The 16,431-nt window shown below is 43.2% G+C and overlaps 1 protein-coding gene across 1 annotated transcript; it reads right to left on the bottom strand.

Annotated features, from left to right (window-relative positions):
• Positions 1 to 7,141: 7,141 nt before the first annotated feature.
• On the bottom strand, positions 7,142 to 16,260 carry ZNF396 (zinc finger protein 396). The gene is made up of 4 exons (XM_045777851.2): positions 15,894 to 16,260; positions 13,858 to 14,279; positions 13,220 to 13,361; positions 7,142 to 9,554 (listed from the first exon to the last, which is right to left on the bottom strand). Exons 2-4 carry the CDS (start codon positions 14,272 to 14,274, stop codon positions 9,100 to 9,102), a joined length of 1,014 nt encoding a protein of 337 aa, XP_045633807.1. The 5' UTR covers positions 14,275 to 14,279; positions 15,894 to 16,260; the 3' UTR covers positions 7,142 to 9,099.
• Positions 16,261 to 16,431: the final 171 nt, after the last annotated feature.

Raw genomic sequence — 16,431 nt, 5'->3', positions numbered from 1 at the left:
TACTATTCCCAGTGTTGTTTAAATTGGGTAATTTCCGTTGATCTCTATAGATGACTATTTCATCTGTCGCTTGCTTTCTTCCACTGAGCTCATCCAATGAATATTTTACTTTGGTTGCTGTGTTTTTCAGCTATAAAATTTCTATTTGTGTCTTCTTTATATCTTTGATTTCTTTCCTGATGTTTCCTGTTTCCATTCATTCACCCTTACTTTTTAAGCATGGTTATAATACCTGATTTAAAGTCTTTTTCTGATAGTTCTACCGTGTGTCATTTAGGCAGTGCCATCATTTGATTTTCTTTTTCCTTGCAAATTGAGATATTCCTGGTTCTTCCTATGCCTAATAATTTTGCATTGTATCCTGCACATTTTGATACTATGTTATCAGATTCTGGGTATTACTTTAAACCCTAAGCAGAAAGTTGATTTGTTTGTTTTAGCAGGCAGTTGCCCCAGGTCGGGTTAGGCCACAAGTTCTGTGTGGGCTGCGGTTCCAAAGTCAGTTCAGTTTTCAAACATTTCCAGTCCTTTGTGCATGCCACCTGGCGGCCAGTCTGGATCTGGGGACGTAGACTACCCTGGAGCTCAGTTCTCAATGCCTGTGCTCCACTCTTTAGGGTCAGATGCACGCAGGTGCACTGTAGAGGTGAGCAGAGGTGTTCATACATTACTTTTAGGGATTACACTTGATCTCTCTGCTCTTTGCAATAAAGTCAACATTTTTCTGGCTCCCCGAAGCCTCCGTTAGCAGTCTTCCAGCTAGAAAGCTTGGGCTTTTATTTCCTTCTTGCTCTGCTGTTGACTTCTCTCAACTATGTCTGCATCCTGGTCAATCAGTGATAGGACACAGAAGAAAAGCCACGGGGATTGGCACCATGCTCTGGGAACCACAGCTCCTCTGATCAGAGCTAAGGGTTCCCCTCCCTCCGAGTTTAAGGTGACTTCCCTGGGACCCCTGCCATTGCGGAGTTGCTGCTGCTGCCATGGCCATGGTATTGCCTGGAGAGAAGTCAAATGAAGAAAAAAAGATATTGGATTGGGGTGCCGGGGTGGCTCAGTCCATTTTGTGTCTTACTCTTGATTTCGCCTCGGGTCATGATCTCAGGGTTGTGAGATCAAGCTCCGTGTTAGACTCCACGCTGGGCATGGAACCTGCTTAAGATTCTCTCTCCCTCTCCATCTGCCCCTCTCCCACCTCCCTCTTTCGAAAAGAAAAAAAAAAAAAGATAAGGGATTTCCCCCACTCTTTCTGACCCTTAGGAGCCCTTTTCCTACTGCGTAGGCTGGACACAGAACATTTCTCTTGGAGTTCTTCCTGTTCTCTCTCTGTGGGCACTTCTGCGTTTCAGGCTAGGAGGCTGAATCTAGGCTAAGATATACCAAGGAGGAAAAAAAGGGTAAATTCAATGCAGTTCAGTGGAGCTTCAAATTCTAGTTGTCTTCCCCAATCTGCTGGCTCTTATTTACTTTGAGGAGCTCAGGGAGCTGCTTCATTCACTGTGCCCAGGATTCTGTGTGGGAATCTCTCTGTGGAGAGAGACAGGGTGGAATGTGCTTACTCTGCCTTCCCTGGGACCTGAGCTTCTGTTCTTGCTTTTATCATTATGTCCCTTCTACTTACTTTGGTTTTAAATTCCTCTTTAGCTTTTTTCCCCAGAGTCTTAAGGTGGATAATTAGGTCACTGATTTTAAACCTTTCTTATTTTCTATGTAAGTATGTCAAGGAACAGGACATCAGGACTCGAGTCCCACTTCTCTGTGGATTTTTTTTTTGTTTTAATTATGATATGTTAGTCACTTCTTAGCTCCTTCCACCACGTGTCAGCCTCGTCTGCCAGCTGTCGCAGCATTGCCTGCCACAGTAGCCAGTCACAGCAACATCCCGACATAGAAAGGTATCATCACTTCTCTGTCTCCTTTTTACAGAAAGCAAACTTTTCCCAGAAACCATAAAAGAGTTTTCCCCTCAGTCTCATTGACCCAGATTGGGTGATATGCCCATTCCTTTTTTTTTTTTTTTAAGATTTTATTTATTTGAGAGAGAGAAAGTGAATGAGAAAGAGCATGAAGGGAGGAGGGGCAGAGGCAGAGGGAGGAGCAGACTCCCCACTGAGCAGGGAGCCCCACACAGGGCTCTGATCCCAGGACCCTGTGACCATGACCTGAGCCGAAGGCAGACGCTGAACCAACTAAGCCAGATGCGTCCCGATATGCCCATTCCTAAATCAAAATTACTTGCAGGTGGAAGAGGGTTACCATAACTGGCTTAGATTAATCATCTGGAGTTGAATGAATATTGAGAGGTCAATAAATAACTAAATGAAACCACTTGGGCGACAAGGCTGCTAATAGGCAGTGAATAAAAGCAAAGTCTAATGGACTCATCCAGTGCTGATGCAGTCCCACTGACCTGTCCGAATGGTGATATGCTACCTGACATCCTGACAACTCCTGCAATGTACTGGAGCCCAGCCAAGCTGCATAGGAAAAGATAGCAGATCTACCCAGCTGATCCTTAGCTCAGATGCCAGAGTTCCACACTTTTCATAAGCGGCCAACCAATGTCATTCTAGCCTCTGAATAAAAATAATCCTTCAGCTGAAGACAAGCTAGTTAATCTGAGCTAAATTCAAATTCAAAAAAGATTAAGAGCATCCATTAGGTAAAGTTTCAGGAATCAATAATTAATTTAGCATATAGCTTTATACAAGGAAATACCTTTTTTTTTTTTTAAAGTATGCTCCACACCCAGCATGGAGACCAACACAGGGCTTGAACTCACAACCCTGAGATCAAGACCTGAGCTGAGATCAGTAGTTAGTCGCTTAACCAACTGAGCCACCCAGGTGCCCCACAAGGAAATACTTCGTATTCAAGATGGAAATTACAACTAATTTTAATATTATTTACTAGCTGTCCAGGATTTGTTACCTATATAGTCCATCTGAATCTTCTTCTAGAGCTGCTGGCATCGTCTCATCGTTGCCTGCCCTCAATGTTAGTGGCAAAGAGAACACTATTTGGGCTCACATTCAGTCAGCACTGTCACCAAACACTTGTCTGGATTTTACCCTCCAGATCCTCTGCCTTTCAAAAACATTCATTCCATAAGGTTTTGCTTCTACTTTTGCAGGGATTATATAAAAGTAATTTCTCTTTTGTTTCCTTCAATGCTTTTGTTTTTAATTGTGGCAACATATACATAAAATTTACCATTTTAACCATTTTTTAAAGATTTTTTTATTTATTTAGAGAGAGCATGCATGGGGGGGAGCAGAGAGAGAGGGAGCATCTCAAGCAGACCCCACACTGAGCGCAGAGCCCAACACGGGGCTTGATCTCACGACCCCGAGGTCATGACCCAAGCCAAAATCAGGAGTCTGATGCTTAACCAACTGAGCCACCCAGGCACCTCATAGCACTTTACACATTTTTAAATGTGTAATTCAGTAGTATTAAATACATTCATTATGTTGGGCAACCATCACACTACACGTTTTCAGAACTGTTTCTGTAACAAAGAAACACTGTATTCATTAAATAACTCCTCATTCCTCTCTTCCCCCAGCCCTGGTAACCACTAGTCTATTTTGTCTCTATAATTTGCCATTCTAGGTACCTTATATAAGTGGGATCACACAACATTTCTCTTTTTGTGTTTGGCTTATTTTACTTAGCATAATGTTTTCAAGTTTCATCCATGTCGTAGCATTATCAGAATTTCACTGCTTTTTAAGGGCTGAATGACATCCATTGTATGTCTGTATCACATTTTGCTTATCTGTTGACCTATTAATGAAAACTTGGTTATTTCCACCTTTCGGCTATTGTGAATAATACTGCTATGAACAGGGGTGTACACGTATCTGTCTGAGTCCCTGCTTTCAGTTCTTTTGGATAATATACCTAGGAGTGGAATTGCTGGATCATTTGGTAATTTTATGTCAGCTTTTTGAGGAGCCGTCAGACTGTTTCCCACAGTGGCTGCACCATTTTCCATTCCTATCAGCAACATACAAGTGTTCCAGTTTCTCCACATCCTTGCCAACATTGGTTATTTTTTGTATTTTTAATCAAAGCCATACTAATGGGTATGAGGGGATATCTCACTGTGATTTTAATTTGTATTTCCCTAATGATTAGTGGTGTTGAACATCTTTCCCTATACTTATTCGCCATTTGTATATCTTCTTTGGAGAAATATCTATTCATGTCCTTTGCCCATTTTTGAAATGGATTGTTTGGGGGTTTTGCTGTTGTTATTTTTGAGCTGCAGGAATGTATATATACATATGCATATATACATGTATATGCATATTCTGGATATTGATCCCTTATCAGATATATAATTTACAAATATTTTCATTCCACAAGTGTTTCAGTGCCTATTATGGGTCAGGTACTGTGCCAGATGCTTCAGAAACACCAGTGAATGGGTCAGTTCATGCTTTCAAGAAACATAAAATAGCGGCGTCAACACAGAAGCAGATACAAGTGCCCATTTGGTGGGGTAAAAAGTTATCACAATTCTTCCCAAATATGCAAAGGAAAATGGAGCTAATTTCTTATACCTGACATTTTTGCTTCTTGAATCCAACCCCATTGGATGGGTGGTGGTGGTGAAAGAATTTGATTATTCAGTCCATTTTAAGTTCAACTCCCTAACATGGCTATTTCTTGCTCTGCCCTCTTCCGCCATCTGGATATCTGGGGAGGGGGTTTACATTTGCCTAGGTGAGGTGGTGCTGTGGATTGGGTCTCAGATGGGCTTGCTGTGCTTCTTTCCTGAGCTCTAGTCTTCACGGGTGGTCTGCTGTGGTGTTTGCTCACCAAACCTATAGCAACCAGTGGTTTGTTCTTTTGGCTAGGCTGGATGCCAGTATCTTTTCCTTCATTTGTCATCTCCACATTGGTTCTAGCCACCCTCTAAAGTATGGCTGAGACTCCCAGCTGCTCCTGGGCCTGCTGGGTCCTGCAGCTGTTAGCTATAAGATGCACAAAGTTACTTTGTGCAACGGTCCCAACTCTCCAGCTGGTACAATCAACCCTTTTTCAGGGCCCCAGTGAGCATGGAGAACTGCTACAGATCTTTTAAGTCATATGTTAGCTGGTAGAGACCCTTTGCCTAACACTGCATTGCCACTTCTACAATAGTCCAGTGTTGAAGAACAGGAAGTCTGTTCAGCAATTGCTCTCCCAATGCACTCTATGGCAAGTTGGCCCAGACCCTCTTGCCTTTCAAGTTCTCTCCCAATCCCCTCTGGCATTTCTGCAGGGATTGGGTGCAGAGGTAAAGGGACACCTGTGTCTGACCTTCTCTTTGCCTCACCATTATTCCCAGGGGGCAAGAGGGCTTTTTCATTTTTTTCTTTTTTTCTTTTTTTGGCTATCTCATGACTTCTTTCTTCCCAAGTATCGTTCATCCTCCTCTTGCTTGGGGCCGTATTTGCAGCTTGATATTTTGTGTGATGAATGTAGTACCAGTAAGAATAGACTGCTATGTAATAAATAGAAGGGTGTGGTAGTGGTCCCCAACCTACTCTTTGCATGTTAGGGTAGAGGGCTTCCTGGAAGAAGTGGCATCTAAGCTAAAATACACAGGAGTTAAGTACAGAAGCCAGTAAGAGTTCAAAAGGAACACACGCAAAGGTCTGGAGGCAGAACAACTCCTGATGATTCAGAACGGCTTTGGCATAGAGTGTAAAGGATGCAATGGCAAGAGAGAGAGCTGGAGTGGCAAGCTGTGGTCAGGCCACAAAAAGCCTCAAAAATCTTGTGTAGGCATTAACTTTATATTAAAAGCAATGGGAAGCCTATGTTTTGAGCAAGGAAGGGACATGATCAAATGTATGTTTTTGAAAGATCATTCTGGGTTAAAGAAATGGATACATATGAAGAAGTCAAAGCTAAGGGCCATTTTGCTCCCCCTCACTCAGGGGATTAGCTAGCTACCAGCTCAAATGTTGTAAAGACACGCTAAAGAAGTATAGCGTTGGAGGGCCGGTCACATCACCGTATTTGAATGTCGAGAGATGCATCCTCAAGGAGGGCAAAGGATGAAGAGATAGAAGAGAGGGATAGTAACTGATGGCAGCCAAGGTCCTTCAGAGGTGGGAAGAAGTGGTTAGGGACCAGAGAGACCCCCTTTCATTCGGAGGGGAAACGATGGGTGAGGGAGGTAGGTAGGTTGACAAATTTGATGGCAGGAGGTTGTCAGTTATCTTTTGTTTTTTTCCCGAATGTAGGAGGCAAAATCAGCCATCTGCCCATGAAAACGAAAGTGGCCAAGGAGTGTGGCAAACACTGTTGGCTGACCCAATGTCATTGCCAAAACCCACTTGCCCTGCTGTTTTCCCTCTTTCCCAAACACATTTGCAACAAGGAAACATAAGCAGAATTTTGTTGGGGTTTCGTGGCAAGCTTTTACTTTTCCTAGCAAAGGAGATGGCCATGGCTGGAGCTCCTCTTTCTCTTTCTTCCTGACTTGGCCCTGGATGTTGCTCCTGGAGCTGAGAGAGCTCTCTTGCCTGTCTGAGAAAATAAGCATGAGGCCAAAAGAAGGGCAGAGACCACATCCAGGCCAGTCATTGTCCACCTGCTGATTGACAGCCAGCAGCAACTCACCTCCAGACTTCTGGTTACAAAGTCTTACTTGTTTAAACCATCACGGGTGGATTTTGCATCCAGCAGCATTCCCAATACAGAAGGTTTAAGGGCAGTGACAAACATGTAATCTGGTCTCTGAAGAGAATGAGAGACAGGTAAAGAGGGAACACAGGATTATAGCTAACATTAAAGGCCAAGATGAAGTGAAATTCATTAAATACCAGTTTCATTCGGGAGTATTTATTATCTATGGAAATTAATCTAATGGGGGTGCTAACATCATGCTAATTTTTAGAATCAATGCTAGCCCAAGTCACATTAAATCTCCATTTAAATGGACCAGCATTAGGAGACCTATGTAAGTGCATGATTAACTCCCAGGACACAGCAACACCTTTTAAAGATTTGTCATGTACTTAGATGATACGACTCACACCACCTTCTGGGGGAGAAATTCAGATTATTCACAATGCAGAAAATACAATATCTTGAGGTTTATGGCAGCGCCAAGTGAAGACGACTTCCCTCAGAACACTTGACTGAGATTCTGTCATTTTATTCATATTAACAAGAAACTCTGTCTTTCCATAATTTAGCAATAATTCACAATACACATATCTGAGGAATTTGCTGCTCTCATAGATGGCTTGTTCCTTTAATTACAAAGAGAATGAGCCCAAATAAAGACTCCTATACTTTTAATAACTGAAAATATACAAAACCCTATATATATTCATATTCACTAGAGCTACAAAGTATAATCACTACCAGAAAATTCTATAATTTACATTCACCTCTCCCCTTACCAATCTTATGTTATCAATATTCGAAGTAGAGCACAGTAGCCCCGTATTTGTTTCTGGAGTCACTCTAAGCACTAGATACGGTTGGATTTTCTGATAATACAAAGTTTATACTTCACAAGGGTCCCAAACAAGTAAGTTCACTATGAGCCCTCTCTTCCCTTCTCCTAAGGGCTTTCATTTCTGATGTTGGCTTCCATATTGGGAGACTGTGGCACCACAGAACACACTGTAATTCACGTATTCTTATAATACAGTTATCAAGAATCCCTAGAAAAGGGAACATTATGTTGTATACTGTCAGAATAATTGTAATAACATACAAGTCATTCATTTACTTTTAAACAGGAAATCTGAGTGACTTACATATGGGCAGAACTCGGTGGACTCTTCAAACTGAACTTTAGTAATTTCGTACAAGAGCGTCAAAACCCAGGGGCTCGTGTCTTAACAGCTTGTATAGAAACAAACCTTACTGAGAACGCCTAAGACCCTGAAAAGGTTGTCTTGAGAGGCCTGAAACATGCTCACAGTTGATTTATGCCAGAAAAGGGGCCTTGAAGGACACACCAAAGGAGAGCTGTCAGCGGTAAGGGTTTCCTTTTCCATGTGAGCTGTGCACACTTCTCCATTTTAGGCCACACTTGCTCATATGCATGTTACATCAGTCTTATTTCGACAGTCTTTCTTCATCTCCTTTTTTTCGTTTAAACAGGAGCATGAGCCTTATATAAGCACCCATAGATAGCCCTGTTTATGACGCCATTCCCTACATTTATGCCATTCCCTAAGACACGTAGAGCCATCTTGCTGTTTTCACAGAATTATTTCCAAATTACATGGTAAAGGAGGTTACTTTTTTCCTACATAGAAAACCCCTTAGGGGGGCACCTGGGTGGCTCAGCTGGTTAGGCATCCGATTCTTGATTTTGGCTCAGGTCATGATTTCAGGGTCATGGGCTCCTCACTCAGCAGGGGAGTCTGCTTGAGATTCTCTCTCCTTCTACCCTTTCCCCCACTCACACACACTCTCTCTCTAAAAATAAATAAATCTTAAAAAAAAAAAACTGCTTAGCATCATAAATAGTGCGGGCTTTTGTGAATTGTCATAAGAGATTAAATGCCTTTACTCATCTACCCCCTAACAATGACTCTGGACATTTCAGCCTTGGTCTGAAGGTACACATTCTTTTGGGCCTCCTCAATCTTATTCTCATATTTTGAGTCTGGTAACAAAAAACAAATGGTAAAAATTTTTTAAATGCTCTAATCTTTGGTCTGGGAACTCCAATGCTTAAGTTATGGAATGGAGGAAAATACTTATTTTTATACTGAGTAACTCACACATTCCTTCTCAACAGGGAAAATTTATTTGTCTAAAAAGACATGTACCAGTTCATTATTTGTGTTAGTAATGGAAATAGACCACGTTTGAGAATGTCTGTTCAAGAGGTACCCTTGGGAGGGAAATCTGAATTACACTTCAGAATCTCAAACATCTGAATTGACACTATACCGATAAGCAGAAGAGCAAACAACGTTGACAGAAGATATTTTACATTCTCTCCTGTAGCTTTTATGACTTTTGAAAGCAAACTAGTGCCCACTAACACCACTGAAATACTCAAGGAGTGTTTGTGCTTTGTGTCTTTTCCCGTTGAAAAAGCTCTGAGCAAAAGCTTTGATTCCCTTACAACACTGATGAGACTTTTTCTTTTGTGTGTCTTTTCCTATGTCTGAGAAGATTTGAGCTCTGACTAAAGGCTTTCCCACATTCATGACACTTGTAAGGTTTTTCCCCAGTGTGTGTTCTTCGATGCTGTATCAGGACGGCACTCCGGCTGAAAGCCTTGGCGCACACATCACATGCGTAAGGTTTCTCCCCACTGTGGATTCTGTGATGGAGGATAAGGGCTGAGCTCTGACTGAAGACTTTGCCACATTCATCACACTTGTGTTGTTTTTTTCCAGAAGGGTTTTTCTGTCTTCTTTCAAACTTGCCATTTTGTTCATAGGCTCTTCTATACGTGCAACTCTGGGGAGCACCCATATGAAGGGTGTTAGGAACATTGTAATGCAGTTCCATGCCTGGAGAAGTCTTTTGCGTCGAAGCTGAATTCACATTTATAGTTTTCGTGTCTTTAGCTGAAATAATAAACAGAAAAGCAATGTCACCAGCTCTCTGCTCAGAAAGAAAGAAAGGCAAATAGAATGATCCAAAGAAAATATATATGGATTATTTATTGGCTAGCATATTTATAAAATAGCATCACAATGTGGAAGACGGAGATGGGAAGTCACAAAACATTGAGAAGATCATAAGTCAAAAGGGAAAGATTTATATATTGAGGAGACAGTCAACTATAAAGATGAAAAAGCTCCATGCAAAAGGTAGAATGGTGAATAGAGGTAAAAAGATGTATCGAGACTGAAAAAAAAAATCTGGAAGAAAAGGGACTAGAAGATGAAGAATTATGGGAGAAGCAGAGAAGCAACTGAAGCAGAGGAGCCAGATGTGACAGTGGATAGTAATAAGTAAGACTCAGCATGGAGGTCAATAAGTCACAGTTTAATAATGATAAATGAAATGAAGAAAGCCAAGGGGTCAAAAACGAATATGGAAAATAAGGTCAGAAATACAAATTAGTGAGGAAAAGGGGAGGATATAGACTAGGATAACTGACACCTCAAATAAAGCAAGGGTAGCACAGACTACCCACTTAGGAAAATCCTCTACTCTTATATGTATTTTATAGTACTAGCTGGATGGCATTATTACTGGTGTAAACAGAAAGCATTTTGTGAATGGTGAGGATTCTATCTCAAATTCATTTTTGATAGCTCAAACTCCAAAGTGACTTCAATGGCTGGTTCCTACCATCAAAAATCTAAGGATGTGCACTCTCACCACTTTTTATTCAACATAGTACTGAAGTCCTAGCAACAGCAATCAGACAACATAAAGAAATAAAAGTCTCCAAATTGGTAAGGAAGAAGTAAAACTCTCGCTATTTTCATACGACATGATACTTTATCTAGAAAACTCTAAAGACTCCACCAAAAAACTATTAGAACTGATACATGAATTCAGTAAAGTCGTGGGATACAAACCAATGTACAGAAATCTGTTGCATTCCTATACACTAATAATGAAGCAGCAGAAAGTGAAATTAAGAAAACAATCTCATTTACAACTGCACCCAAAATAAAAGATCTAGGAATAAATTTAACCAAAGAGGTGGAAGACCTGTACTCTGAAAACTATGAAACACTGATGAAAGAAATTCAAGACAAGGCAAAGAAATGGAAAGACATTCCATGCTCATGGGTTGGAAGAACAAACATTGTTAAAATGTCTATACTACCCAAAGCAATCTACAAACTTAATGCAAACCCTATCAAAATACCAACAGCATTTTTCACACAACTAGAACAATCCTAAAATTTGTATGGAACAGTGAAAGACCTTGAATAGCCAAAGCAATCTTGAAAAAGATAAACAAAACTTGAGGTATCACGATTCCAGATTTCAAGTTATATTACAAAGTGACAGTAATTAAAACAGTATGGTACTGGCACAAAAATAAACACATAGATCAATGAAAGAGGACAGAAACACACAGAAATAAATCTATGATTTTATGGTCAATCAATCTTCAATGAAGGAGCAATGAATACACAATGGGAAAAGGACAGTCTCTGTAACAAAGTATTGGGAAAACTGGACAGCTACATGAAAAAGAATGAAACTGGACCAGTTACCTTCATGATACACAAAAATAAACTAAACAACGTATTAAAGACCTAAATGTGAGACCTGAAAACATAAAAATTCTTGAAGAGAACAATGGCAGTAATCTCTCTGACATCAGCCATAGCAACATTTTTCTAGATATGACTCCTGAGGCAAGGGAAACAAAAGCAAAAAAAAGAAACAAAACAAATGAGCAAAGGGAAAAAAAAGAGAGGCAAACCAAGAAACAGACTCTCAAGTACAGAGAACAAACTGATGGTTACTAGACAGTAGGGGAGCGGGGGGATAGGGGAAATAGGGGATGGGGATTAAAGAGTACACTTATCATGGTGAAAAAAATCAAATGAAAAAAAACAAAACAAAACAAAAAACGTAAGAAAGGCCTCTGTGAGGACATTCAGAGGTAGAATGTAGTTCTTGTCAACACTGGGATCCCAAGACCTGCCTTTGAGGCTGATTACTTTTGCCGCGACCACAAAGAGCTGCGGAGGTAGGGGTGGTTCCCTCCTGATCCTGATGGAGTATGAAAAGACTGCCATTTCTCTCTCAGTTAAGCCAAGACAACTGCTAGACTGGAGGTGCTAAGTGCCCCGTGCAAGCTCTTGGGAGCAGGGACTTGTCAACTGAGAGCCATATTTTCTAAGTCTCTCAATTTTCGTATTTTGTTTTTCCTATATTTTCTTATCAAAATTACCTTGGAAAAACTCTAACCTTACTTAGCTGATCAACCCCTGTGGAATATGGAAGCCGTGCTGCGGGGAGAAGGGGAGATCCTCCCAAGAGGGGTTTCCCTCTTCATTTCTGACTCCCATTTTATCCAGCGTGATCATCTAGAAGGAAGTCACTCGTCAAAGAGGCCTTCTCCACCACTTTAATAAGACTCTGTCCCAACTTTACTTCCTAACACCTATGCCCCTTATTCTGCCTTGCTTTTCCCCGCAGCACTAATTTGAGTGTCTGCAACAGAAGGACACATTGTTACGCCAGCCATTTGGGAGCACTTCTGTAAAAAGTGATGCAAGCAGCAACGGAGGCCGGCTTAGGACATGAGGGACTAGAGGAAAATATTCAAGTCATCACGAGAGGGCAAAGTCATCTTAGCAGCAATCTGGTGATTTTAATACTAGATGCCACCAGTAACCAAGCAAGAAGCTAGACAGAAAATGATGAGGCAGACTAGTGGTCTTTAGACTGACTTTGGGGTCCCTCAGAAGCTGCCTGAAGGTACCACAGTTGGGGGGAACAGACCAAGCTGGAGCCCTTGTGGACAGACACTGCTTGTTCCTGCTTCAGTGAGGGTAGCTGTGTTTTCATCTGTTTTATATACTGGAGCTCCGTGCAAAATTTCATTTGAGAAAAGGGTCACACTGTTTTTTTAAAAGATTTTATTTATTGGGGCGCCTGGGTGGCTCAGTCAGTTAAGCGTCTGCCTTTGGCTCAGGTCATGATACCAGTGTCCTGGGATCGAGCCCCTCATCGGGCCCCCTGCTCAGCAGGGAACCTGCTTCTCCCTCTCCAACTGCCCCCCCCTTGCGTTCCCTCTTTCATTGTCTCTCTGTGTCAAATAAATAAAATCTTTAAAAAAAAAGAGAGAGATTTTATGTATTTATTTGAGAGAGAGAGAGAGAGAACACGAGCATACACAGAGAGAGGGGCAGAGGAAGTGGGAGAAGCAGACTCCCCGCCGAGCAGGGATCCCTGACTCAAGGCTTGATCCCAGGGCACAGGGATTATGACCTGAGCGGAAGGCAGATGTTTAACCGACTGAGCCACCCAGGAGCCCCAAGGGTCATGCTTTTTTAAAAAAGGTTTGAAAATCCCTGTGGAGATGATGTCAAGGATTTAAAAATCTGAAAGATATATTAAGAGTCTCTGGGAAAGAAACAAGAACAAAACACTGAGAATGATCCTTAGCACCACCTCTAATGGTGGAAGTCCCCACTGTGAAGAGGAGGCAGGAGGGGAGCTTTGAGACCTCTTGCAGAAAGCAGCCGAGATGTGTGTGGTGGCCTGAGAGGCCACCTTCCCCCACCATGAACTGAATCCCGCCCCTCACCTTTTTGTCTTGAGTGAAACTCCCCTGGCGCCAGGGGCAGCTGCTGCTTTACAGGCTTGATTCGGCTACTTGGTGACTCCTGAGTCATTTCCCAAGATGTCAGCTTCTCGGCAAGCATGTCCTCATTTTGTCCAAAAAAGACCTGGAAGCAGTTAGGTATAACTGAGACTGAAGAAGAGACTCTTGTTGGGACTTTGGCATAAAATAATAGAGAAGAAGGTGTGCCTGGGTGGCTCTGGCTTAAGCGTCTGCCTTTGGTTCAGCTCATGATCCGGGGGCCTTGGGATCGAGTCCCGCATAGGGTTCCCTAGCAGGGAGCCTACTTCTTGCTCTCCCTCGTCCACTCCCCCAGCTTGTGCTCTCTCTCTCTCAAATAAATAAATAAATAAAATCTTTAAAAAAAAATTAATAGAGAAGAAACTACGTAGTAAACGTCCTGGGATACAGGAAAAGGGAGGAAGAAAGCAGAGCCACACTCTGTTTTCTGGCACAGGTGGGCGAGCATTCACCACCCTACATGTTCTGTGTGCTGAGTAGGAGTACAGTTTGCGAGCCCGCCTCCCCCCCCCTCCCCCCGCCCATTGCCCCGGAGCTCCTGACTCAACCTGGTCACTCATCCTCACCAGATGCCTTTGTACCTGCTCAGCTGGCCCGTCAAGCTCTTTCTCCAGCTCCTCCAGCAGAGTGACGGCTTCCTCTCCATTCTCGGGCCGGTGCTCTCGCACCCAGCCCTGCAGCTCCTCAGGCAGGATGGCCAGGAACTGCTCCAGCACCAGCAGCTCCAGGATCTGCTCCTTGGAGTTCACCTCCGGCCTCAGCCACTGGTAGCAAAGTTCCCGGAGCCGGCTCAGAGCCTCCCGGGGCCCAGGGGACTCCTGGTAGCCAAACTGCCTGAAACACTGGCGGAAGGTCTCTGGACTGCAGCAGCTGCTCCAGGAGAGGCTGAAGTCCAGATCACAGGCCGGCTCTTCCTCTTCCATCTTCACTATCAGAATGCTGTCAGACTCCTCTGGAGTTTGTGGAAGGAGTGATGACTTTCTCAGTTTTGCAAACATTTGGACTGGGAACAGAGAGGTAGGCTTTAATCTTCAAGAAGGTGAAGTTTTCCTTACGGACACTCCTTAAATATGGTTAAAGAAACAAGTGGGGACAAGGCACCGACAAATGTTTCTTAGAACAATACATCTAAAATTAGAAACATAAGACTAGGGGCCCCTGGGTGGCTCAGTCGGTTAAGCGTCTGCCTTTGGCTCAGGTCATGATCTGGGGTCCTGGGATGGAGCCCCGCATCGGGCTCCCTGTTAAGGAGTGAGTCTTCTCCTCCCTCACCCTCTGCCTGCCTCTCCCCCTGCTTGTGCTCTTTCTCTCTGTCAAATAAATAGATAAAATCTTGAAAAAAAAAAAAAGAAAGAAAAGAAACATAAGACTATACTGAAAGCATTGCCCTTAATGTTAGTATAAACCATGCTTTCAAAGAATACTTCTTTAAGAGAATCAAAGAGCTAAGATGCATTAATTCTTATGCATGAGTATCTCCCAATTTATTCTGCAAATCATGCACACGAGGCTGACTAAGAGTCACAATGAGGGATCAGCCAGGATTGTGCAGGAACTCCCGGAGAGCAGAAATAACGGAAAATTGAGGAAAAATGACTCTCGGGCAGGCTTAAAGAGCCAATTAATTTTTTTCTAGCCTGCTGCAAAGAATGCTAACAAAGAGTCTCATGGAAGAAGTAGTTTCGTATGGATTTTTTCAACGTTTACTATTAAACAGCATTAAATATAGCATTACATTTAATACTATCAAACAGTATTAAACAATACTATTTTGACAGTAAAGGAACAATTCAAAAGAAAAAATAATTGCATATTCCCCCCTCTTAATGTGCTTCCATTTAATCATGTTACTTCCACTTCCAATCCGTAACATCTTTATTATTTACCCTTCTTCCTCATAGAATGTTTGGGTTGTTTCTAATTTTTACTATCATAAATAATGCTGGGAGGCACATTTTCGGGAATATAATCTTTTTCTCCAAGTTATTCAAGGATATCCCAAGGACTTGGCTTGTTGGGCTCAAAGGAGAGTGGCAAATGTACTGCAATGTATTATCAAATGAATTACAGAGAAGATTGTTTATCAATCCGCAATGTCAAGAGCCACACAGTGATGTATGAGGGCAGCAATTTCTCCAAGTGTCATTAGCTTGTTAGCAGAAGGGGGTAGAAAGACGCTTTCAGCACCATGTTAGTATATGCATCACTGGTAACTGATGGCTAAAAATCTTGTATGTGCCCCTGTTTTTCCTCTTTAGGCATTCTACCATCCCCCCACCCCCTACTTCATCAAGCGCTGTTCTAGGCACCAGAGATAGAGCAGTGAACTGAACAAAGTCTTTGGCTCCTTAAAGCTTATATTCTAGCGGGAGAGAGACAATGTTACCAAATAAATGATACAATAGTGATTGCAATGTAGCAAATGATAACAAATGACACAATTTCCTACCACTTCTCTCAGCACCTTAAATATAAACTTATTTAAATCCTCTCAAAAGCCCTGTACGGTTATTTTCATGCCCGCGTTGTAGATGAGGAGCCTAACAAGGCAAGCTCAGGTACGGTGACCACGGGGAAAGGGGAAGGGCTGGGGTCTGAATCCAGACCATCCACTTACCCACGGTGCTGCGTGGTCAAGAGGCCGGGGGCCGGGGTCCCAGTGCAGAGAAGGAGCAGCAGACCCGGATGATATTGGGCCGGGACAGAATCTAGAGTCGAGACCTGAGCGGCGGCAAGGGTTGAGGCCATGAGTTTGGAAGCCGTTTGGGGGCGTTACATTGAGGGACCATAAACTAAAGCAGCCTCTGGAAGTCACAGAGACAGGGGGGCGGCAGGGGCGCACTCTGCCTTTTCAGCACCAGCAGCCGACGCGTGCCGCCTGCACGGCAGCTCTCGGCGCTCCACAGGAGACGGGGAGACCGAACCTCCAACACCGCACGCGGGCCAGTCACGAACCGGCTCCCTGGACGGGAGGCTTCGCTGAGAGCCCCGAATCCGCGGTCCTTACGCAGAGGACCGACTCTCACGCCAAAATCCCTCCTCCAGCGGGCCGGCTCGCAGAGGGCTGGCGCCCGAGGGTCCCCGCCCCGCCAGCGCCCCTCCCGCGCGGGTCTCAGCCCCGCGAGACTGAGGGCGGCGCGCGGGCGCTGGGGACG

This window comes from Ursus americanus, chromosome 19 (assembly GCF_024610735.1).
Source record: "Ursus americanus isolate L20-20 chromosome 19, mUrsAme1.1.p, whole genome shotgun sequence".
NCBI lineage: Eukaryota > Metazoa > Chordata > Mammalia > Carnivora > Ursidae > Ursus > Ursus americanus.
Note: the sequence above shows the minus strand (reverse complement) of the source record. Positions and strands in the feature narration are given on the sequence as shown.